Source organism: Ictalurus furcatus, chromosome 5 (genome assembly GCF_023375685.1).
Source record: "Ictalurus furcatus strain D&B chromosome 5, Billie_1.0, whole genome shotgun sequence".
Lineage (NCBI taxonomy): Eukaryota > Metazoa > Chordata > Actinopteri > Siluriformes > Ictaluridae > Ictalurus > Ictalurus furcatus.
In genome coordinates, this window is record NC_071259.1 from 22,819,192 (window position 1) to 22,845,648 (window position 26,457).

The window sequence follows — 26,457 nt, forward strand, 5'->3', positions numbered from 1 at the left end:
AACGCTCCAATGCATAGCAATGCAGGAGTTGCAGAGGAACACGTCACAAAGCCAGTTACCAACTTCAGCTGTTAAATTGAATCCATATTGGGGGGCACGGTGGTTAGCACGTTTGCCTCGCACCTCCAGGGTTGGGGATTTGACCCCTGCCTCCGGCCTGTGTGTGCTGAGTTTGAATGTTTTCCTCATGCTTTGGGGGTTTCCTCCAGGTACTCCGGTTTCCTCCCCCCAGTCCAAAAACATGCGTTGTAGGCTGATTGGCATTTCCAAATTGTCTGTAGTGTGTGAATATGTCTGTGATTGTGCTCTGCGATGGGTTGGTACCCTGTCCAGGGTCCCCTGCCTCGTGCCCCGAGTCCCCCGGGATAGGTGACGCTGTGTAGGATAAGCGGTACGGAAAATGGATGGATCAATACACACTGCATTTTAGTATAGGGACGTGAATCTGTGTCGGTCTCATCAATTCAACCTTTTGTAACCTACATGATGAGGAGCCAATTAAACTCACAATTGAAGGAACCTTACTTTGAGTCACACCCATTAACACACATTTTATTTTTTAATAACTTTTAAGCTAATTTTTAATAGGAGCCCAAAGGACACACTACAAGTAATTTATAATCATCAGTTGACGAGTATAGGATTTTATTTTGTTTCATTTATTGTGTTTCAAATTACCACCGCTCACTTCAAATTCTCGAATCTGATTGCATTATTTTTTTGTATAACCGCAGGGCTCGGACAGTAGTTCCAGCCGTAACATGAACGATAGGTTAATATTAATGCGCACGTTCTAATACGTTATAGTTTCTAGAATAATAGCATATACACAGGGACTTGTTTTTAGCTACAAGACATTTATTTAACATTTATGGATCGAGTCTCCGCTGTCACCACTGTGCTTTGTAAAGTTTCCTAACACAGGAAAGTCTTCAGGATAGACGAGTTTATGCTGTCCGGTTTCTTGGCAAAATGACAAGCTGCATTTTTTTGAGAGAGAACAAGACAGAAAAGGAGATGCTGGTGAGGGAACGACTGTTTATCATGGTGAGATCATAAGTGTTAACAGGAACGAACTTTTCTCATGGATGGTCCACAGCATTAAATCTACTATAAACTATAAACCGTTAGAAATGTGTGGTGTGTCATTCATGAATAAATTAAACATGACTGTTGTCAAATCGCTGTGGTATAAACTATAAAATTGTGTGGTTATATGAAAAGGATCCACTTTACATCGGGCCATATCACACCACCCTGTGTCACGTGTTATTCCTTACATAACAGCTTCATAATCAAGTGGGTTACATGTTTAGGGCAAGAGACTCGAGCAGTGGCCATTGGGGATGAATCTCTCTCTCTCTCTCTTTCTCTCTGTCTCTCTCCTTCACCTCTCATCACAGGTTTTATAGCATCTCAATCAAAAGCCCACATTGCCAAATGCAGCAGAAGATGGGGGCAAAACCTATGTGTACACACACACACACACCCACAGAAATGCTATATCTGGCAGAAATGGAGGAAGATACTGTATATGGAAGGGAAGAGAAAAGAGGACAGCCTGATAAGTGGCAATTAATTAATCTGGTTCATCCAGCAGATTGATATTCTAGAGGCAGTGTGGCACAGTCAGCATCTCTCCTGCAAGGTTTAGAGGTTATTGAACCCCCAAGAACGCTCCTAATTACAAACAATGACCTGTGACATCACTTCCTGCCTACGCAACACTGTCAGGCCTGTGTTGTCTGCTGTGGCTACTCTTGACCCAGACTGTCTCTTTTTTTTCCCCTCCATAACTATTTTTCCCTTGTGTTCGTCTGTTTGTCGTTTAGGGTCATAAAGGCATGCGTCTATGCAGAGAGACAGGGAAATGGGATTCAGTAACAGTGGTGTATCATTATTAACCTCCCCCACACTCTCCTTCCCTCCCTGCATCACTCCACCCACATGTGCTTGTGCAAGGCAATAACATCTGCCCACTTCAATTTTCTCATTTCAACTGGTGTTGATGGGCCAGCAGAGGCAGGACAGAAGGCCAGATCTACCATCTTCTTCTTCTTCGAAATAAAGGAGGTGAAAAGCTATAGTACCTGAGATCACAGGAAATCCCTACACTCACACACACTCACGGACTTACATACACACACACACACACACACACACACACACAAAAACACAGACATAAGCATGCCATCTCCCTTACTCTTATTTATTTATAATATTATTAAATATAATATAAATAAATATATTTATTTACCGTTTCTCCCTGAAATCTGCATATTTAAGTGGACTGTAAAAGGATGTGAGATCACCTGGCAGTTGTAGCAGTTTGAACCGTCGTTGAGAGACATATTTATAGTCCAGTTCGGCTTTGACTTGCTCACGTCCTACACACAAGCACACTCACTGCTGCATTATTTATCTCTCAGTGACTCATTCTCAGGCCTGTGGCTAGATTTGGCATCTTGACAGCTAAGACCAGGGAGCTGTATTGTAATTATCACAGATTGGTGGGAAGCAGAGTAACATATTGATTCTTGCATTTTCATCATAAAGTACATTTTGTGTCGAGTTAAAAAATAATAAATAAAGTATGGGCCTAACCTGGCTGCCTGGCTAAATAATAGTCTTTAGAGACCTTGATGTCCTCTGCTCGATTCCTGGCCCAGAGGATGCCTGGATTTGCAGTTTTGAATTTCAGAAGTTTGCTTTGGAGAGCAAAGATGAGGTTCAGAGGGCAGGATAGAGCTGGAACAGTGTCAGAACCAAGGTAGGAACCGATCACAATGTGTCACCCAGAGGTCAAGAGAGGATTTTCTTTGTGTTCGGAGACGAGCCGTCAAACTGGCAGGCTTTTTCCTCTTGCCCTGTCTGTCTGTCTGTCTGCCTGCCTCTCTCTCTCTCTCTCCCCCTCAATCCCTCCTTCCTGTAGACCAGTCGGACAGGGAAAGGGCTCATAAGAGAGTGCAGTTTAAAAATAACCCTATAAAGCATGTAGGCAAAGCATTTCAGCACCTCGGCATGTGTTAAACGAGACAGAAAAAGATCGAGAGTGCATGCTCAAAGTCTCAGTGATGTGATCTCTCATTCAAGTCTAAATTTGCTGGATGTTGTGCAGGCTGGTTGGTAATCGTGCTTAATATTTCCTGGCTGGGTTTAAATCGACAGAATAGTAACAACAATGAGTAAACGGATAAATACGCAGGCTACAAAAAACAATCTCAAAAAAAGAAATTTGGTTTTCTCTACCAGAGTCCATTAGAAGTTAATCAGCTCTGCATTAGGAATGAAAACCTCGAATGTATCTGATTAAGCCAGGGTTAAGATGTGAGCAACAGGCAGTTCAGGCGATCAAGAGTAAGAAAGCTGTTTAAGGTTTATGTTTTTTTTTTTTTGGTTTCGTTTTTCTGCACTGAATCGAGTCCTGCTTTCTCAGATAAACAACAACTCCCACAATAGTCACGGTTGTTTTATCTTGCAATTTGAATAGCATTAACATGCTTTTTAAGCTTGGGGCAAACGCATTAGAGGAGGGTGCATTAGGGATTCTGGGAGTCCATGTTTTCGTCCCGACTCACGTTTCTGTAGGATTTTTTTTTTTTGTTTTTTTTTGTTTTTTTTTACTGGTTTTACATTTGGTGACATTTCAAGGGTGCAATAACAGTTTTCTGTTGTTATTTATGTGTTTGTGTTTACTATATCCCTGATCCTCCCCTTGTTCTTATTCTTGATTCCTTGCTCTCGAAGCACAGTTTAAATCTATAAGTAAGTGTATTTAAGGAATGTGCCCTGTGAGATAGCCCCAATTAGAAAGGGGTAGAGCAATAATGCAACAGCTTAATTGCATTAACATAATGCCTTCTAACGATCATTACGCTCGCCAAAATAGTCATGATAATAAAGCAATTACTATTTTGAGAGCACAATTACCCACAGTGGCACCTTTTCTGGTGTTATAATTACAGCATTTAGATGCGCAGGCGCCGGGTTTCTGAGTGCCGGGGGGAATGGAGCGCCAGGAGAGACAGCAGGCTTGTCATAGAGGCGCACAATTTATAACCACATCCAAAACACATCTCTGGCTGTTCAGCAGAACCACACAAGGAACAAGTGCAGTCAATTGGTTGAACAACCAATCGTATGTATGTGTATGTGTGTGTGTGTGTGTGTGTGTGTGTGTGTGTGTATATATATATATATATATATATATATATATATATATATATATATATATATATATATATATATATATATATATACACGATGTTCTCCAAGTCCTTCACCGGTGGTCAAAAAAGCTTAAGATAATAGAAGAGGGAAGAAGCCAGCATAGAAAATAGGTGGATAGATAGCAGAGCGAGAAAAAGGAGTGAGCGAGCGAGAGGAATATAAAGAGAGATTGGTTTTCATGCCTGGTAGTTGGTGGCTGTGTAAATCTCAGAGGAGCGGAGTAGAAGACAGCAGAAGGTTGATAGTCATCCATCACTTCTGACAATTCCACCTCTTCCCTGCAGCCTGACAGGAGACCCTGTGTGAGAGATGGGGTGGGGTGGGGGTGGGGGGGGATACATAATGTGTAAGAGAGATCAAAACAGAGTGACGGAGAAAAAGAAAGTAAGAGAGACGAGGCCGCTGAGCAAATGAACCCTTTTTGTGAGTAAGAGGAATAGAGATAGGGTTTTATTTTATTAATTTTTCTCTCTTGCTGCACTGATAGAGAGCACACCATCCTCCAATAAGATTGGAATACGGCCCTGTATAATATTGTTAGTGCTGCTGGAGCTGTGAGAAGTGAATGAATTTAAATTGTAGAAATGCAAAATCCTAGAATAGAGCCGGATAAATATCAGACCAATAAAGTAGCATCATTATCATTAAAGCAAGAAGTATAAAGATTAAGAATTTGAATTCATGCTCACACACAAAGTTTCTTTTTAAAGGCCAGTTTTATTAGAATGGCTGTGCACAGTGCTCTGCAGGTTAATGGACCGCTTTTGTGGCTCGGCAGACATCGCTGTCTCACCGAGTATGACCTCTCGCATCGTGCCTGCTGTATTTTGTCGGCCTGTCACTCAGTGGATGGGCAAAGGCCTAATTAAACTGGTGCAAGTTTGCACCTTGCTCCTGCACAATGCCGCAATAGATTGCCTTTCAGCAAACAACCTGAAAGCACCCACTTCCTGGATCTTTGGTGGAATAAAAGATTCTTGTACAAAAGGCTAGCGGATGCCTCCGCAAACAAAAGGTCTCTGGTTTTTCTGTCTTAAAAAGACTGTCACAACCTGCTGCTATCTGATCTCCCTCACACAGCCTATTGAATAAGAGGAAATTAAATTCTGACATTTAAACAGTGTCCAGCAGGTCGTCTGCTGATCAGTAGTCACTATGTGAAAATTTCTCATTACTATTTCTAGAAAGAGTTTCTGAATGAGTTACATGTGGCTTTAATTGTTTTTCTGCTGAGACTGGTGTGTTTTGAGAACAGGTAATCAGGGCGAGTGTGTGAATGTGCACATGGTTGTGCATGTGTGTGTTTGTGTGTGGGTAAGTAGAGGTCTTAACCTTCTTCACTGACTCAAATTAGCATCTGACATTGGCAGCCTATACATAGCTATGTCAGATTTAAATGTGTGTGTGTGTGTGAGAGAGAGAGAGAGAGAGAGAGAGAGAGAGAGAGTGAGTGTATGCCATGGCTCATCAGGGTGTGATAAGCCATGGCATCATGCCTGCTTTGTGGCTTTACACTTTCACCAGTATGCATGTGTCAGAGCCAGTTTACCCAGAGGTCAGCACATCACACTGCCATCTGCGATCTTCATAACACACTTTATTATGGTTTAAGATATTGTAAAATATGCATTGTCTTCTGAAACTATTGGAACGGCAAGGCCAAATCTTTTTGCTATACAAACCATGTTTATTACATATAGGTAGTAGTGTCAAGGTTGAATGTATAATCAGCATACACTATATGGCTAAAAGTATGTGGACGCATGACCATCACTTCCATTCTGTACATCCCATTCCAGATTTAGTCCCTCCTTTGCTGTTATAATAATCTCCACTAAATATGCCACTGATACAGAGGCATATTTCAATTATGCTTGATTTTAACTTCAGCCCATTTTACTTGTGCAATATTGCCAACTGACAGTTTGATGTTACCACAGTGTGTCATGCTGAAATAAATACACTTGAGACCAGTATTAAATACATAAATATGACGATATTGATTAATAATAGTCATATTGTCATTAAAGTGCACCTATTATGGTTTTTCAGATATTACCTTTCATGTGGTGTGTTATATAGCTGCTTGCTAATGTAAGTTTGTATGTAAGTAAGTTTCGAAAATCAAAGTGCACACAAACGGGGTTATCGACTCCCAAAAGAAGGAACTGATTCTGAACAGCTGAAACGAGTCGTTTGTAATTCCAGACTTACTTCCTGTACAAAACTACGTAGGTTTGTAAGAAAAAGCCCCGCCTCCGGTCTTCCTTGGCTGCTCGCTGACAGACGGAGCTGAAACTCCTAATGGTAGTGGGCAAGGGTAATGCTGCAGTTTAAATTATGAGCACATTAAAGTGTTTTTTGACCTTGGATGCGTGTAAATCTATTGTAAAATAAAATTTGGCGCGTTTCAAAATCATAATAAGTGCACTTTAAAAGTCCACTTTATAGAAGAGCATATCACATTAACAATAACACTGGCATTGTTAATAATACAACAGTTCAAAATAGCTAATTAAAAGCATGATGAAATAGACCTCACACTGCGATTTTATGATCACGGTTTAGTATATTTTAGCTTCATTAAGCTGTACATGCAATTAACTGTCAGCGTGCGATACAAAAAAAGTAACATGCAAAATAATAGAATATACTGGATCAAGTGCTATTTTATAAGCTGCTGATTAGCAAGATGGTGGAAATAACCGTGACAGACATACCATTGTAACCATGATCTAACCATAGTTTGCAAATGACTACATTTATTTATTAATTTAGTTATTTAGCAGGTGCTCTTATCTAGAACAAATGACAAAAAGTGAAACAGCTGAAGGTGCAATTACACAAAGTATTTGGAGAACCTGTAAGGATTCATAACCTAAAATAGGGACTCAACCTGGTTTGTGCATGTGCTGCAGCAGTCTATTTTGTAACTCAAAATGACAAATCCAAACACTAATTTAGGATTTAAATAAGTGCTTAAATGATAAAGGCATTTGAAATTATTGTTATCCTAAATATTATTTGAAAATTCAGTTCATACAGAATACAGTACTTTTTCATATGCATATAAACTCTAGCATACATCTTTTATTATTCAGCGTCGGATGTACACAGTGTCCTCTCTTTAACTGCGGAGGTCAGAGTATATTATTTATGTCTCTCTCCATTTAGAGGAGTCTGTTAAATATTTCAAGCAGTGTTTTTTTTTTTCCTCAGCGCAGGTCTCACTGCAGATCGATCAGTATCAAAAGACACCATTTGCCCCCAAACACCGTTTGACATCCAGCTATTTCTGTTCTGGAGTCCTGCCTCGGTCCTGCCCCCCCCCCCCCTCCCCTCTCTCTCTCCCTCTCCCCCTCTCTGTCTCTCACACACACACCCAAACTCACACACAAACACATTTATACCATGTTAAGGTCTTTCTTCAATCCTTGAAGCATGAGTATGATTATAACCCACTGCAACACAGTATGGATGTAGGGGGAATTAAGCAACCGACGTGGAAGGGCTGTGCTTGTGGTGAAACCCATGCCGAACTTGTAGATGTGTCCATTCATGAGCACGCTCGTTTGACATCCATGATACTAACACTGCATGTCATTTATCAGTTTGTAATGGATGTAGCCTCGGTTTCTTGCAATGGAATTTTGGCAAGAGGAATTATATTTGCAATGTGACGTGGTGAGGCCTTCTCCTCTCTACTCATTTGCAGACATGCTTTTAGACATCTGTGTCAATTTTTTTGGAGATTTGACTTGTAAGCAGTACTGTGTACTGATATATTGCTAATATTGCCACCACTGCAATGCATATGATTTACACGTTACACCCTTTTTCCTAATAGATGCACAGTGATATGGAACACAGTGTTCACACATCACTTTGAGATGCATCACATATGATAACCACTCTGTTGTACTGAATCTGTGCCAATATCTAATGTATTGGCAACAGTGGCAGTTAGAAAAAATATTTGCAAGCATAGACTGGACAAGTCAAATACATTTATATGTTTGCAGGCCCACTTTTAGATGTCAAACATCCGTTTTCCGTTCACTGAGCAAAGTTAACTTGAAACATTTCCCAAGTCCAAAACATCCTACCTAGTCATTTTTTTTGGTTGTTGTACTCAATTTTTCTACTTCAGAAATCTTCATTTCTCAGGCCACACACACCTCCATAAGTTTATACAAATTGTGCTTCAGACTCGCATGCTAATTTGCAGTGAGTTATGACTTTCCTCTCCAAGCATTTGAGCGATTTTGGTATGCGCAGAGGCCCCAGGTGTGGTTTCCCTGCCATGCTGACTCTCAGGAAGAGAGTGGGAGCTTTGACAAGCCTGATGGAAATGACATCTCAGACAGGCTGGATGGTAATGCGCTCCTCCTGCTCACGCTGTAATTAAATTTACAGGACGAGCGGCTCCTCCGACGATCCTCACGCAGCTCTGGGAGACCAGGCCCAAATCACTCAGTGGTTTAACTAGAGCAAGGTGTGTGTGTGTGTGTGTGTGTGAGTGGAATAAACTCCCCATTTCACATACGCATACACGCACAGCACAAAGGTCTTAATGAGGCGGAGATGAAATTAGCTTGCCACAAACCTCCCCTTGCGCTTACCTCATACTAACGCACCCATTAGCGCCAATGAAGACACTTCTCAAAAATTATGACAGACAATGGAAGAGTATTGTTCCTGACAGCGTCAGTGTAACCAAGCCTTGTTGCTGGTGGGGAAAAAAAATGGGAAGGAAGCACAGATTGTAAATCAGCTTTGACATTAGGAAAGGATTAGGAGTCACCTTTAAAATCAAGCAAGCACTGCTGTCTTTTCTGTTGATAATGAAGTGTTTTAAATGATTTGTCATCTTTCACGGATCATTCCATGAGTCCAAAAAGACACCATACTAGTCCTGACCTTATAATCCTCGGATGTTGGTAATTTGAAGAGAAAGTCGGTGTTTATTATTGGAAACACACTCATGCCATCCACTCACATTACTTGACTGCAAACTGACCCAACCATATTTACCCCAGGGGCATGGTTTAGCAATGCAGCCCAATCCGCTCCAGTCCTGAGAAGAAAAAAAAAAGAACAAGATTAAAAAAGAAGAAGAAAGAGCAAAGTGATGCAGAGTTGGGGGATGAGGATGTGTTTGCCTGTGGAAGGAACCAGTGAAAGCAGGCTTGCGACAGATGTGCAGGGCAGTAAAAGTGTAATTGAAATGCCAGCAGCAATGGTCTTATCTAGCCGCTACAGGAGCCTGTCTCGCCTGTGAACATCAGTTAAATGTCATTTTAGCCTAGCCCGATTCAGCCCAACCACAATCCCTTGCTTCTGTGACTACAGTCACAGATGGGGAGGGGAATGTATGGAGGAACAGAGAGAAAGAGTGAGAGAATTTGACAGGAATAGGGCTGTAATAGGATTTCATCTGCACACCGTTAACTTCCACCACCTGGGCTTAGTTATTAATTTAATATGGTCCATCAAGAAGAGTCATTTTCAGCTGCATTATAGACTTGCTTACATTATTGCATTAGTTATTTATATATTTAGGCCTCTGCCTTTTTTCCCCGTCTGATCTTAATCAGAGCAATAGGTTAAAGAAACCTGCAGAAATCTCTGTGTATGTAGGTATGTGCATTTTAATGGAAAACAGGTATTGCATTATAGTGAGTGTAAAACTGAGCTTCAGTGTAGTGTAGTGTTTATTTTCTTATATACTGTTCTGCAGTGCTGTACTTGTTTAATTCTTTGCTACATAACTTTAGCAATAGCAATCCTCCTTTCTCTCTCTCTCTCTCTCTCTCTCTCTCTCTCTCTCTCTCTCTCTCTATATATATATATATATATATATATATATATATATATATATATATATATATATATATATATAATGTAATGGAGGTTAGGACGGATGCAAATGCAGATAACAGTTTTATTATAGAGAGGCAGACAGACAAATCTAAAACATGAGACAATAGCGTGGTATCTATTATATAATAGTGGGTCAGGCAATTGGCAAACAGGCAAAAACTAGGCAAAACAGGAACCGAGAAACATGCATGAGTACAGGATCAAAAGTAGGACACAAAACCCGATGAACAACGACTTGGTATACGGGAAAACACACGTAATACTTCGCAAAGAGTGAATGCATTGAAAGTCCTTATGAACTGTGGTTGTGATTGTGCTGTGAATTGGATGCAGTTGTGCATGCCTAGAATGAAGGTGAGTGTTGTGGGAATCGCGGTCCATGGTGGCCATGTTTGTAGGCCACAGTGCAGGATGGGAGATGCAGTCACTGGTGTGTGTGTGTGTGTGTGTGTGTGTGTGTGTGTGTGTGTGTATATATATATATATATATATATATATATATATATATATATATATATATATATATATATATATATATATATATATATATACACATACACATACACACGCACACACATTACCACCTCTTTGTATTAGATTCACAGTGATATGCAATTGGTTTGTTTTAATATATTGCTTGCATACTGCTCACTTTACATTTGTATTGTTCAGTTCAAAGCGCACCACATGTGACAACAGCACTGTCGTATTTAAAATGTAGATATACCTAATGTGTAGCATCTGTGTTAATTATATATATATATATATATATATATTTCCCATCAGAGGCTAGATATCTTTTGGCGTATTTCTGTAAATGTAGTTCCTTCTTTCATATTAAATTCAAAATCATTTAAATGTCTGCAGGACCACTTGTAGAAGTTTAACCACTAAGGAACTGTTTTTCCTCTCCTTTCTTTCAGAGGGTAATCTTTAACATTGTGAACTTCAGTAAAACCAAGAGCTTGTACAGAGATGGGATGACTCCGGTGGTGAAGTCTACGAGTCGACCTAAATGGTACACACTCAAACACACACAAACATTAAAAGACATTTACATACATTACAGCAGAAGACTAGAGAATCTAAAGAATATGAAGAAGGCTTAATGAAAAATAATGAAGTGAAATGTTTCCAAATGTCATAATATTGCTAGAAAGACCAATAAACAGTACACTAAAATGTAATTAAATCCTTATTTACTTTTGTGTTTACAGCTGCACACGCTCTCTTAGATACAATGTTATGCAGATTTTAAGGAAATCAGCTGGTAGATTGTTCCAAGCATCTTCTACTACACACATTAGCTCTTATTTGCTCTTGTAACTGCAGGTAAAATCCTTTGGAATTAAATTTATGCCAGAAGTATTGAACGGACAAATCTCTCGTGTGGGGGCAGGGTTAACGGCGATTTCCTCTCATTGGCTAGTGAGATTTGGATTGACAGCTTGAGTGTCCAGCTGAGGAGGAGGAGAATGATGAGAATGACGACGCTCTGTGCCACTCAGTGAGAGCTCATCTCGAATAAATAGTTGTATGAGACTACCCAAACCTCAAATATGAATTACAAACTAATATACTAAGTAAACAAGTCATTTCCACTACAAAGTACAAACACTATAACGAAACAGAGAACCCAACCCAGAACTCTCTCCAAAATTTACGCCATTGAAGCCTCTACTTCCAGGTCAGGGCGCAGTCGAGACAAATCTCACTAGCCAATGAGAGTGAATCGGTGTTAAGCCCCGCCCACAGGAGAGGTTTGTGCCAAAATGCCGAACATAAACTTTGTGGAGCATAACTTAAAAGATTGAAAGCATAAACAAAAACTCTAGCAGTGCATTCATAAACCATGGTTAGCAAAAAACGAAGCTTAGAAAACTATCAACAGAGAATGCTGTTTATCTGAAGACCGTGTTACATTTTTGCCACTGTGTTCACTGTTTTCAGTTTTTCAGAGTGTTTTTCTTTTTTTCTCGTGATATATTTTTGTTCATATCTTGAAAAGTTACGTTCAATACTTTTGGCACAAATTTAATTCCATAACATCCCAGATAGCCTCAATATTTTTTGGGGTCTTTTACACACCTTAAAAATAAAAAATAAAAAATACAATATATATGTAAATTAAAAAAATTCTGAGTAGGGTACCTCAGTACTGTTTGTCAACTGTTAAACCTTTGGAAGCCTGACGTTCCTTCACCTTAATTTCACAGCTGCATCAACACCACTTGTACACCTTTTATCGCTTGAACTATACAATACAATTTCTGATGATCTAGAGGAGAATTTTTGTTGCCGTGGCGGATGTTTCGTCTCCATGGCGATGGTGACTGGGTAGAGCAAGAGACAGAGAGGTGCTTGATGATTGGAGAGATCGAAGTGATACTGAGCTTCGTTCTAAATATGGACAAACCTCTTACATGGCAACCATTTACCACTCATTACCTCCAGCACACAGGCACCATTTTCCCCTTTCACCCTCATCCTGTGTGAGTGCAGCTAAGGCTGCTTCTGTGGCTTTGTGTGGTTCGTGGTTGTTGTTTTTTTCACACACTCAAACACTTTCAAATTAAAACATGCACCTTTGCAACACCACAGTTGTGGCATTCTAGAGCATTTCACACTGGCCTCAGCTTGCGGACGCTGAAAGAAACGTATAGTCGCTAGATGACTGCATTTTAAGGTTGAGTAGTATATAATAAATGTCTACGCATGATATTGGAGGATAAACTCTAAAATAAGATGATTTTTCTGTGTATACTTCATGTATGGCTTGTTTGAGCACTTTGTCTAAATTACACGTTTTCTTTCACTGGCTTGGCATGCTGAGATAATTGCTTTCCTGGTTATGACCCGTAGCTTGTGCACTTCCTGATAACTTTGAACAAAAGTTTGACGCACACAAACACACACACCCACACACACACACGCACGTTCCTGTCCTATCAGCATCAGCATCAGACTGATATTTTACCATTCAGATGCGATGCTGACATGCCAGGATGTATTTGCATGGACCATGGCATTTGGGCAAGTGAAGCCTGTCAGGGGTAATAGGTGGGAACTGATGGATTCTCAAGAGTGTGCACATGAGGACGACCTGCTGATGGATGGAGAGTTGTGTCTGTCTGTGTGTGTGTGTGTGTGTGTGTGTGTGTGTGTGTGTGTGTGTGTGTGTACCAGTCTGGTGGACATACAGGCATGTGTAACTTATGACATGCAGAACAAGGGTTACGTGACAGAGCGTGCTCGCTCAACAAAAGCCTTGACATCTGTCAGGAGTGGATGAAGGGCGTTCCGACACACAGCAGGCGTCTGCCACAGCAGCCTGTCTGCCTACACCCAGCCCCAGCCACAGCCGAACAACAGGCACATGACAATTAGAAGGGGGCGGGGGGGGGACCCAATATACATTTCACAGGCAAGCAGACGAGTGCCAAAGCTCGCAGGAAATACCTCAGCTCAGACTGACACTTGTACATTCAGATAAAGGACATAAAGATGAAAGCTGATATTAGAAAAGAGATTACAGTAATGTTTTGTCTAGGACGATATTAGTGTCGTGCTATGTTGTTGTTTTTTTTGAGTACGACAAACTGTATTTGGACAGGGACACAATTTTTCATAATTTTGCCTCTGTACACCAGCACAGTGGATTTGAAATGAAGCAATCAAGATGTGATTGAAGTGTAGACTTGTCAGAGTCCCTCCATTTTCAGTAAAGGCCTGGCAAAGCATTTCAAAGGAGGAAACTCGGCATTTGATGATGTTCATGGGTTTGACTGTCATTGACTGTAAAGGATTTGCATCCTTGTATTAAAGGGAACCCCGACCATGAAGACTCGTATGGCGTATTAGATTAACGCTGACATCCGTTATATAACGCCGCTACACAAAAACACTCTAGATGTCAGTGTTTTTTCAAAATAATAATAATCCCTGCACTCGTACTGTAGGCTGCCATTGCTGGTTTACGTCGCAGTGCATTCTGGGTAGTGACGTCAAATGGTTGCAATGGTCTTGATTCTCCAGCGACCCTACAGCGATATAAACATCTCTTCAGCCTTTTCAATTTGAACCCGAGCGTAACATAAGCGATGAGGCTAATATAGAAGACATTACTCAAAATGTACATCGAAATGAAGACGATCAGAGAGGTGAGGAGGCGAGAGTGGGGCAACTGCACGTCTGTGCCAATCGAGAGCGTTTGTTGTTCAAGGTAAGCATATGGACTAAACTATCGTTTTATGATGAATCATATCATAATATCAATCATTTTAGAGATGATCATATCAGCCATCTCGCCGTCGTATATTTTATCCTGTTAAAATGCATCACTGCCCAAATACTTATAGACCCGACTGTAGACAAGAGAACATTTTTGGAGTAGAGGTTCTCAAACTGTTTTTTTGAACATTATTATTATATATCCATTACATTATTATATATATTATTGAAATGTGTACAGCAATACTCTGGCTATTTATTGAGGCATGTAGCATGGATAGAAGCATGCTTTTTATTTCAGAAATGTCCACCGAACGAACATATTAATCCCACGTTAACATTATTTATAGCTTACCTGTTTTTAAGTTATTGACGTTTGGATTAATCCCATTCGATTTAAAGGACCAGTCAAACAGGTTAAATATAAAACTTTGATAGTAGAGGGCTGTGATTTCCATAACGTTAACAAAGTTTAAAAAACAAAAAACAACAAAAAAAACATGGACCCTTGACTGTGCTTCACAGAACCCTGCAACTCTGAACCCCACTTTGAGAACTCTAGAGATCATTCTGTACATTTTTTCTGAATTTCTTTCATCTCACCATGTAAACAATTTCGATTCCAGTATCCCATGGCTCAGTGTCAGTTTGTGGCATGTGGTGTTCAAATGAGTCCAGCGGAGAGCACTTCTATGTACAAATGCCACCGTGATAGTCATCAAACAGCTGATTAGCTCCTGCTAATCGCACCTTGAACTGTCCACCTCTGTAACACGTCGAGGCTTCGGTGCTTCAGTGGGGTGAACAAAGAACATGGTGGTTTTGTAGACCGTGTGCCCGAATCTTGCACATAGTCACACAAGGACTGAATCGTTCTTTATTACATCCAGGCACAAAGGAAGGCCTTGCACATTTAATCATGCGCGCGCACACACACACACACACACACACACACACACAGATAATTGCTGAAAGTGAGAAGAACTCTTATGTCATTGGAAAACACAAGTGTGTAAAACACAAACGAACTCAGGTCAGAGCGAGTATTCCAAGGCGTGAAAGAGTTAATGTGGTCATGCTCTTCTGTAATAAAGCTGATAATCAGCGCGAGAGAGGAGCCTCTTTCTGTCACAATATCTCCAAGAGTCCATGAACTGTAAGTGGAAATATTGAGGAAATTTTCTGCCTTAATTTAAGTTCTAACACCATAATTAACGGCTGAGTGCAGTTGTGGAAAATAAGGGTTTTATTTTTTTCCCTTTCATTCCCCGTGCCTGTGCTAGCATACAGTGCATCCTCATATCTGCATACTGCACTTATAGCATATTAGAGCGATTTCTTTTTTCCCCAGGTTCTCCTCGAATCTCCGATAAGATTCCGTCTTGTCGTCGCGCTCAGGTTTTTAATTTGTATGGGCAGCAGCCAGTGCTTTTTCCTGTCCTTTTTACGTCCTCTTCTCCGTCCGGCTTCCATCAGGTCAACAAAACATGGCAGGTTCAAAAGTAGTAATCTCTCTGTGACAAGCCAAGATCTGGAATAAATAAAGCAATATACAAGGAGGTTTAGCTCTCTGATTTAGCTCTATATGCAGGACGCCAGATAAACCGAAGACAGAGAGTGGTGTATAGACACTTTGAGGATAAAGGAAGAGGGGAAAAAGATTGCTTTTGCTGTATTTATCTGTCGAAAAATCAACCATGAAAACCTTTGAAACCTTTATCACTATGTGCAGAAAGAGTTCATCCTCGGTGCTTACTGAGAATGTGTGTGTGTGTGTGTGTGTGTGTGTGTGTAGATCAGTCCTGCAGGGTGGTAATTAGCGTAGATGGAGAGGGGTGTTTATGTCAGGTTTTAGGACACAGGTTATGACAGCTGACTGGAGCTCAGAGAGCTCAGGATTTTAACTCCCATTTTGTATTTTCCAGATCTGTTCCTCTGACACTCATCTGTCACTTTGTTTTTCCTCCGACATCTATCCTCAGTCATCTATCCTCAGTCATCTATCCTCCGTCATCTATCCTCCGTCATCCATCCTCCAACATCTATCCTCCGTCATCCATCCTCCGACATCTATCCTCCGTCATCCATCCTCCGACATCTATCCTCCGACATCTATCCTCCGTCATCCATCCTCCGACATCTATCCTCCGTCATCCATCCTCCGACATCCATCCTCCGTCATCCATCCTCCGTCATCCATCCTCAGTCATCTATCCTCAGTCATCCATCCTCCGTCATCCATCCTCCGTCATCCATCCTCCGTCATCCTTCCTCCGTCATCCATCCTCCGTCATCCATCCTCCGTCATCCATCCTCCGTCATCCATCCTCAGTCATCCATCCTCAGTCATCCATCCTCCGTCATCCATCCTCCGTCATCCATCCTCCGTCATCTTTCCTCTGACATCTATCCTCCGACATCTGTCCTCCGTCATCTGTCCTCCGTCATCTATCTTCCATCGTCCCAGCAAAGTATAGTTGAAGAAACTCTCATGTCTGCTAGGTAGATCATGGTGAATCATTCTAGGCGATGAAGCTTCCTGGTGTTGGTGTGCTAAGGTCTTGCTCTGGCGTATCGGGCTCTTCAGGATTTAAGTGGATGGAAGCAGAGACTTACTGCTCTCGAGTGGGTGGATGGAGTGCGGCTCTCAAGTGCTCAGACAGGTTTTTAGCATTCTATTCATACAGGGAGAAGGAGGAGGGGAGTGAGAGACGCTTATAGAGATGCTTATTTCAGTATATAGCCTGTCTAAAACCTTTTGACCAAAAATTTTTCCACTAATTGCTTTAAGTTACTAGTAACTTAAAGTCCCCATGAAATGGCTTGAAAACTGTGATTTGATTCTGTATGTTGACATGTTTCCTTTTGAAACAGGAAGTCAGAGTTACAGCTTGTTGAAGTGCTTGACTGGTTAACATAACAGCAAATTGTGTTTGAGATATGCCACAACCCTGCTGAATCTAAACACGCTTGATAGTAGTTTAGCCAATGAGCTAAATATGGCAAACAGCTAAGAATTTAACGAGATCCTTTTTATTTTTTTTCCAAAAAGCCTGTCGACTTTAATGAGGATGATATTCTAGACGACAAGTTATTGTATTTTATACTCTACTCGGGGTAGGGCAGGGTAGGGCACAGTGGAGCAGAGTGGGGCAGGGTGGGGCAGGGTGGGGCAGGGTTGGGCAGAGTGGGGCAGGGTGGGGGTAGTCACAGTGGTGTAATCGTTAGCACAGTTGCCTCACACCTCCAGGGTTGGGGGTTCACTTTCCACCTGTGCCCTGTGTGCATGGAGCTTGCATGTTCTCCCTGTGCTTTGGAGGGGAGGGTTTCCAACCCCAGTCCAAAGACATGGGATGTAGGCTTATTGGAATTTCCAAACTGTCCATAGTGTGTGAATGTTTTTGTAAGTGTGTGAGCGATTGTGCCCTGCGACGGTTGGGCACCCCATCCAGGGTGTCCCCGCCTTGTGCGCCAAGTCCCCTGAGATAGGCCCCAGCTTCCCCGTGACCCTGTGTAGCATAAGCAATACAGGAAATGGATGGATGGATTACTTTACTTATCATAACACATAATGATAGTACTCACAATTACTGATGGAGAAGCCCTGAGCATATAACGTATAAAGAAGAAGTGGTGTTGTCGGGTTAGTCTGAGGCAGGAAGACTACATTTGATCAGCTCACTTTGGATGTGTTTTATCAACATCTCTAAAAAGCCGTGTTACTCCTCATAGAACAGACAGTTCCGACAGCTTTAATCAGAATAAAGGTAAAGGTTTAAGAGAGGAGAGTTGGGCTTAGCAAGCACGTTCTGTTTCAATAGCTTGCTCCTAGTATCAAGCTGTACATTTCTCGAGAAAGAAATTCTCACACTGTTGTAGTCTTCTCATTCAAAACTCCAAGCAGTCTCTCACAGTGCTGTTTTGTTAACTTACTTGAGTTCTGATTATTTTGTTTCGTGTTCCAAGGTGATGTCCTTTTGGACTTAGACAGAGGACAGCATGTGTTACCCCTGTGGGGGTTTATTTGTTAGCTTGCTAGAGCGAAGGATTGCAGAGCATCTTTCTCTCGTGACGTAAACGAGAAAGCCTGTGTGTGTGCGTGTGTGTGGTGCCTCAGAGCTGTTGGCAGCCTGGGCCCTGTGAGGACGGCTCGATCTTTGCCACATAACTATGAAGTGTTCGGAGAAAAGCAGCCCATACTGATAAAATAGCATGTTTCAGACTAAACTAGCAGAAAAGATTTAAAAAAAGGGAAAAAATTCTCTTGAATATTTGCACTTCCTTTATATGAAACGAAATGTATGACATACAGAAAATGCATTGTAGAGATGATCAAGTGCAAGGATACAATAGGAAACATTTGCTAAGTGACTGTTTGGAAACATTTTTGCCTCCCTGAAATGTAGAAAACTGCCTCTCAGAAGAAGGTACTGTCAAAATTAATAAGCACTTTCCCTACCAGCTGTTCTGATTTTAAGATATTTATAGATTTAAACTAGCAGGATCCAATTAACTGTACCCCATCCCACCTTATCAGCCTCGGATTGCTCTTGTCCCTCTCCTCAACAAGGGAAACAGAGGAAAAGTCACAGGTAAATTAGATTCAAAACTCAGTAGCAAAAATAGCTCAGGACTTAGTCGTAGCTGACCTTGGTCAAGGATATTTTTATATGAGAAAAACTAGAAGGAAATAATACACACACACACACACACACACACACACACACACACAGAGAGAGAGAGAGAGAGAGAAGGAAGTGCTCCAGGAGGAACACTGCTCTGCTGGCTGGCAATTTTGCTTTTGTACCAAATCCTCCATGTAAACGCCTGATGCAAAAAATAGTGCAAATTTATTTGCACATGTCTCCGGCACATCAGAGAAGGAGCTTCCGGTAATTGTCCTGTCAGTCATGGGGGCTCCTAGTGCTGTGGCTGACTGCTTAAGCTGTTGGTGGGAGAAATGTTCCTTATAGCACAATGTGTTCCCTGCCCCCTCTTTCTCACTATCTCAGTAGTCCTTCCCCCATCCATACATATACATATGCAAGGCACTCTATATTTCTATTTATAAGTATTCACCCACGTGTCAACATTTTGTCATGTTTCAACCTGGAATCGAAATCGACTTCATTGGATTTTTACCATTTGATTTACAGTTGATCAAAATGATTCAGGTTTACTGTCAAAATGTACAGACTTTCAGCTGTTTGCAATGAACAAATCAAGCAAAAGCAATTGAAATACTTCAACACAACGAATGCTTCAAGTGGTTTCCCCAAATTCAACTGAAAATGCAGTTATCCTTAAAATTTTACGCATTCTTCACGTGACATGTGCTCAAGCTCTGTCAGATTGGACGGGAAACCAATGGTTCACAGTAATTTTCAAGTCTACTTATGTTTTCTACATTTACCATACTGTTATAAGGACACAAGTATAATCCACAGGATATGCAATTTAGTCCACTGTCTGTATATCCTGAGTGACAGGTGTTTTAAGGAACATAGTTTACTGTCAAAAGGCTCTTTATTAATTCAATATGATTGTAATATAAGTAAAGGCCAAATAATGAGCAATCACTAAAAGCAGTAATAACTGACTGTAATACTATAACAATACATAAGAAAATTCTCTCTTTCTCATGAGAGAGGCTTTATCTGGCACTGAGACCTTGGGATATTTTGCTTATGTGTTTTATTGGTGATGGATTTTGTGTGCCTTCGTAGTGGATTGCAGAGCAACATCCCTAGTATTGAATTAACTCTTGCAGGATTACTGCTGCTAAACTGTAGGTGTTCATTCAACACAGGGAATTTTGCTTTGCAAAAGGAGTGAGAAGAACTGGCACAGAAAGTACAACGGTGGTAATTTCGTAATGACTTACATTGCTGTTTGATTACTTGGGCCGAGACAAGGTTCAGTTCTAAATGGAAATGCATTTGTGTTTTAGTGCAGTGCATTAAACTGATTAATCTTATTTTTTCCTGTTGCTGGCTACTTATGCTTTTTATTTATTTATTTATTTAAAAAAGTATACAAGTAGATGCAGTTCTGGAGTTAGCCCGCTTGTTTCAAATTGGTCGTGTTATGAGATTATGAAATGTACAAAATGTGCCTCTCTCTCAATGGGAAATTTCCTGTCTTTCTTGTAAGTAATTAAATTAATCGATGTTCCTGTTAAGTGCATGTATAAGAGAGAGAAAGAGAGAGAGATGCCATTGAAAATGGTAACTGGTAATTGGTATTGTTGCAGATTTTCTTTCTCCTCCTCGTTCCTTGTCCACCTCAGCGTCACAGTGTGACGGTAGCTGCCCCCTGGGAATTCTTGTCTGAGTGTGGTACTACAAAAACAGCACAAACCTTCCTCTGATATTCGCATTACAGACATGGTCTTTGAGAAGAATGGCCTCTGACAGAAACATTAAATATACATTATTGTGTGTGTGTGTGTGTTCTGGTGAAGAGAGAGTAGTGAAGAGAGCGAGAACTTTTTCTCTTTCAGACAGGAAAGGTTGTGTTTTTTTTTTTTCTTCTCGGTTTGACTCTGAGCCTCCTGAGTGTCCATCATTTCACAGCGTGTGACGTGTGCGCTCCCCGTTCACAATTAACCATGTGCCACGCTTTTAATAACGAGCTTTTAATTGTCGACAAATGAAGAGTGATGTAAAATAGCTAATAGCTTGTTCTAATTAATAGGGGAATTGAATGCTCGTTAATTAAGGGCAAACAGGACAAGGGCCGACTCTGGTAATTTGAGCAATAAAGCCGAGCCTAACGACTCACTTCCAAACAGACGTCATTCATAGCAGATTCTCTTCGATCTGAACTACCACTAATACACACACATACATTCATACATGCATAAAGACTGGTCTGTGTCCCAGCACAAATACCACACATGTGGTATTTACTTGGAATGTTGAAACATAAAACGTTGTCAAAGCACCGCATGCCCTGATCAGCCAACACAAAATCATGGACGTACACAAACATGCGCATGTTACTGCCACTCAGGTTTTCTAGAGGAGGCTGCCTATCTTAGTGTAAAAGGTTAGCATGTGAGCTGTTTGATACTTGAGAGTGGAACGTGCTGTGAAAAGCCTCAGGCCTTAGCTCTCCAGGGACAGAACTTCAAGAGGAATACTCTCTGCAATACTGATGCAGAGAGCAAAACACTAATTCATTTTTCTCCTGCATGGGACTTTTTATGATATTCATTCATTCATTTTTACAACTGCTTTATCCTGGTCAGGGTCACAGTGGAGCAAGAGCCTACAGTATTCTGGGAACACTGGACGCAAGGCAGGGATACACACAAAATAGATGACAGCCCATCGAGAACACCATGTACAGTGCACACACATATTCACATTCTCATGCACAATCCATCATAATGAGTTCACCTACTGGCATGTTTATAGACAGTGGGAGGAAACCAGAAAACCCAGAAGAAACCCATGGGGACACAGCAAAAACATGTGGAACTCCATACAGTACCTGGGCATAGGATTAAACTTAGAACTCTGGAGCTATGAAGTGGCAATGCTACCTTTTACAAATAAGATGACATTATGTTTGAAAATGCTAAACTGCACAAGTTTTCATGGAAGTATGGGAATACAGGAATAGGACACTAAATAATAAAATTTATATGGAAGTCATTTGTCTTTATCTTGTAAATTTAAATATCTTGTCTTAAAATGTATTTCCTTTATTGGTTTATTGAAATCTCTGGAAATACGTAGAGGGTAAGCCTCTTATTTACAACGCTGACAAGTTTATAATAGCAAAACCAAGCTTGAAATATTTCAAATGGCACAGTGTGATAAAAGTGACTTGTTTATCGGATAGGATTCCACAGTTTTGCAATCTTTTGCAAAATATAGCCAGCGGCTCCTTCCACTCATACTCCCCATTATAGTTTACTGAGCTCAGATCATCCCTGATAAGTCCTCAGGCGTGCATTGAGAGAGCTGAATTACGTTGCTCTGCCAATGGCTTCTTGTTCTGCGATTAAATAATCTCAACCCGGGCCTTTTTAAAGCCGAACGCAGCACATCTGCTGCATAATTGTGTGCTGTGGGTCCAGCCGGAGTCAAGAGGAGAAGGCGTGGAGCTATCAGCGAATGCAAAGAACGTGTGTGATGTAGCTGGACGGGAGTTCATTAGGGTCTGGGAGAGAAAGGAGACACGGTCATGCACCCAGGCCAATTTATTAACACGGCACTGGCGTCAGAGCACTCCTGACTTTCAGCCTTGGTTGGATGTAATTACTGAATTATATTTATTAGATGAAATGGCACCTCGCTCCATTTCCAGCCACCTATTTCATCTAGGAGGATCCATTCACATGAGTATTACATTTGTTGAAAAATGTGGGAGCAAGTGGGGGGCCCCTATCACAATGATCTACAGAGCACTGTTGTTCTGATGGAGCTATTAGCATTCATGAACAGAGCAGATAAAAGGAGATTACGGCAGAAAGAATGGGATAAAATGTAATAAATAGAGTAGTAGTCATACTATAAAGTGCATGAAAGAAAGGAGAAGAGAGTGAAAGAGAAATGATAGAGAAGGTGAGAGTGAGCGCTATCTCTCTCTCTCTCTCTCTCTCTCTCTCTCTCTTCATAAATGACTTGCCTGGTCGGTTTTATGTTTTCCTGCAGGAGAATTAAAGCTAGTTACATTCCCCCCATTTGATTGTGTAGCTGCTGGTGTCAGGCTTCTATTGGCTGAAAGGCAGTCTAATCTAAATGCTTTTGTCAGGGGAGATTTTGTAGATTGCAGCAGCTCCTGCTACAAATTGGTTGTGTCATCGTATAATGAACTATTTGAGCATTGCGCCTCTCTGGCCAGCAGTCTCATGTTGACTGTACGCTGCTTTCACCATTAGGTTGTTCTGTACCTGTCGTATCGTTTAATAAGTAGCAGAAGACATGGGGGTGGCTGTCTCAGCAGGCTTCACTTCTGCATCCGTATTGTGAAGTTTACCTTTTGAAGATGATAGGCTTCTCTTAGAAATTGCGTGCATGTGTGCTGTGTGGTGTTCGGCAGAGGCCTAGCACTCATTGCACGTGCTCAGCACACTTGCAAGTTGACCTGTGACCCTCGCTGGGAGGGGAGGTTAGGGTACACTTCTCCACACTTCCACAAAGCAGCTCTGTCAGCAGTCGACAGGGGGTGAGAGTCCATGACAGAGTGAGTTGCACTTCTCTATGCGGAAGGGGAGAGAGAGAGAGAGAGAGAGAGAGAGATTGTGACGAATTCAAACAACTCTGCTAAGTCAACAAGATGAGTGGTGGAACAGAAGCTGAAGTCCCGGGCAGTATCTCAAAGTGCACACCTCACCGAGCCTTTTCCTGCTCTTTTGAAGATGGCTCCTTGAAGAAATCCCACTTGGCCTTAATTGTACCCGTGTTTTTTCCTCTCCTAGCCTCACCTCGCCTCCCCTCTCCTCTCCTCTCCTTTCTCAGAGATCACTGGCCTGTACAGCTCATTTTGCTCTTCACTTCTAATTAGCCTGACTGTCTTCCCTGATGCCAGGGGGGCTATTGAAATTTATTTGATCTGACTTTTGAATATATAATAAGTGCATCAATTGGTAATGACTCTTACTCTTTTTTTTTTTCCTTTTGTCATTGGGGAGAAAGAACTGAGTGAATTTGTGTGTGGTTTTTATTTTCTGTGTATGTGTGCTTGTGGAAAAAAAGGGAAACCGAGAGAGAAAGGTAAGTCAATCAATGAAGTGGAAAGCAGGGGGATTGTGCTGTCTTAAAACTCTCTGCTCTGTTTTAATTAATGCAGCCAAACAATCAAATTTCACTCTCATACAGGCAGATTTTGTCTCAGGAAGCACAACCTGCCTTCCAACCAGAGTTCATGCTTCATTTCCTCCCCCCCGTCACCACGTTCAGCTGCTGGCCATTCAAATTATTTTGAGAATGGCCTCTCACCTGAAACGAGCCCTCACAGTACACAGAGTGCTGGCCTTTTGCCAAGGTTAGTGTGACTAATTGCATAATTGGGTATTTGTCTGAACCCGGGAAACACAGGAAGTGCTTAAGGCAAACAAGCCTCCCATGCCCACTCTATTTTAGACTGAGTTGTTCAGGCTAGCAGCCGTAACTTTGTTTCACACGCCATGTTTGTTTTCTGACATGGGAAGACGCGAGGTAAGGGAAGACAATCCGTCTGAGCCAACTGTCAGACTGTAGGACAACAGCGTGGATTATTATGGATCAGAGGAAATAGCTAATCTGAATATAGATTGGTCCCATCTGGTTTGGGTTGGCAGTGCTCGTCAATGAGCAACCGAGCATCTGGGTGCTCTAATGGAACAAAAGGCCTGGGTGCAAGGACAGACATAACAGAGAGAGAGAGAGTGAGAGAGAGAGATGGAGTGCTGATGTATGCTAGGATTTTCAGTGGTGTGAATAAGTGCTCAGATGGAACCTCAGCTGGTGCCTCTTGCATCTGCACCAGTGGCAGCATCCAGATGAAAGCATCCAGATGAAGCTAATAATCAGTTAAAACTAGAGATGCATCAATACCATTTATTAATCCATCCCTACTACTTCAAATGAATTAATCAGGGATGTCACGGAGCATGTTATTCAGCTCTGTTTACACTATATGTCTAAAGGTTTGTGAACACCTGACCAAACCCATATGTGCATATTGAACATCATCCTACTCCAGATTTACCCCAGATCCTACCCGCTTTGTTGTTAGAAGAGCCACCACTCTTCTGGGAAGGCTTTCCACTAAATCATATGAGATTTGCTCTTTCAGCGACACAAACATTAGTGAGGTCAGGCACTGATGTCAGACAGGGAGGACTGCCACATAGGTGTTAAAATTCATTCCAAAGGTTTTCAGTGAGTTTGAGGTCAGGGCTCTGTGCAGGCCACTTGAGTTCTTCCACTCCAACATTGGTAAACCATGTCTTTATGGTGTTTGCTATATGTACAGGGTATGTATTATGGTGGAACATGAAAATTTGGCTCTCTTAGTTCCGGTGAAAGGAAATTGTAACGCTACAGCACACAAAGACATCCCAGTCAATTCTGTCCTTTCAACAGGTTTGGGGACGACCCACATATCAGGTGTCCACAAACTTCCCTGGTTTAAAAAGTGGAAGCTCACATGTGCATGCTCATGCTTTTTGGCTAATAGGCTTGTTCTTTATAACATTAGCTCGTTGGTTTTAAGTGAAGTGCATTAGCGAGCACATTATTTAGCTTTGATCGAGTCAGGTTGAAGTGGAAAAGAGCGGGTTTTGTTTCACTTCAGAAAAACGCTGCTGTACAGCTGTGAGAAAATTTTCATAAATCCTTTTGCCACGATGGTGGCTGATTGTCAAGAACAATTTACTGGCTAAGGGCTGTTATTTTCACTCACCTTGTGTTGTCTGTAGACAATTGTCTCACCTAGCCAGCGTTTGTCTGAGCAGTGGTTACTGCTGTGTGCTGCTAGCAAAGAACTCCTTGTGCTAAGTTTTATGTTTAAGATTTTATCAGGTTACTTGTAGCATCTTTATTTTCTTCTTCTTCTTTTTATTTTTCTTCCTTCTCAATAATAGAGATATTCAACACTGTTGTTGTTGCACACAGTATACGGTTGTGGGTTTGAGGTTGTTCTGCTGTGCCTTTTGCTTGTTTTATAGAGGGTCTGTCTCCCTTTGCGTCCTAAATCAAACATCTCATCAGTGAGAAGCTAATCAGTCTGGACATGGTGTAGTTCTGCTTTCCAGGGCATCCAGGCTATATCCACTCTACTCCCCTGCACTTTAAACCATTATTACAGCTTTAACTCAGCCAACCATTCCACTAAATCAGTCTTACCCCACTCTGACCCTCATCCTGTTGCTGGAGTACACACCCCATGGAAAGCTACAGGCCCTTTTAAACTGTGTTATTGACTACGTTTACATGGACAGCAGTAATGTAATTATTGACCTTATTCTGAATAAGACAATATTGTGATTAAGGTGTTTACATTAGTTGCTTTTAGAATACTCATTTCATGTTCCCATGTTACATGTTATAGAACATGGATCGATTAACGGCACACGTCATTATGTCACCGCGCCACACCGTCCGACGTTCCCTCCAG

General features: G+C 41.4%; 1 protein-coding gene across 1 annotated transcript in view; it reads left to right on the forward strand.

Moving 5' to 3' along the window:
- agbl4 (AGBL carboxypeptidase 4) overlaps positions 1–26,457 on the forward strand; it is a 366,689-nt gene that overhangs the window by 135,291 nt on the left and 204,941 nt on the right. The window contains exon 4 of the mRNA XM_053625311.1: positions 11,037–11,131. Within this exon, the coding sequence (XP_053481286.1) occupies positions 11,037–11,131 (95 nt within the window). The remainder of the gene's footprint in view (positions 1–11,036; positions 11,132–26,457) is intronic.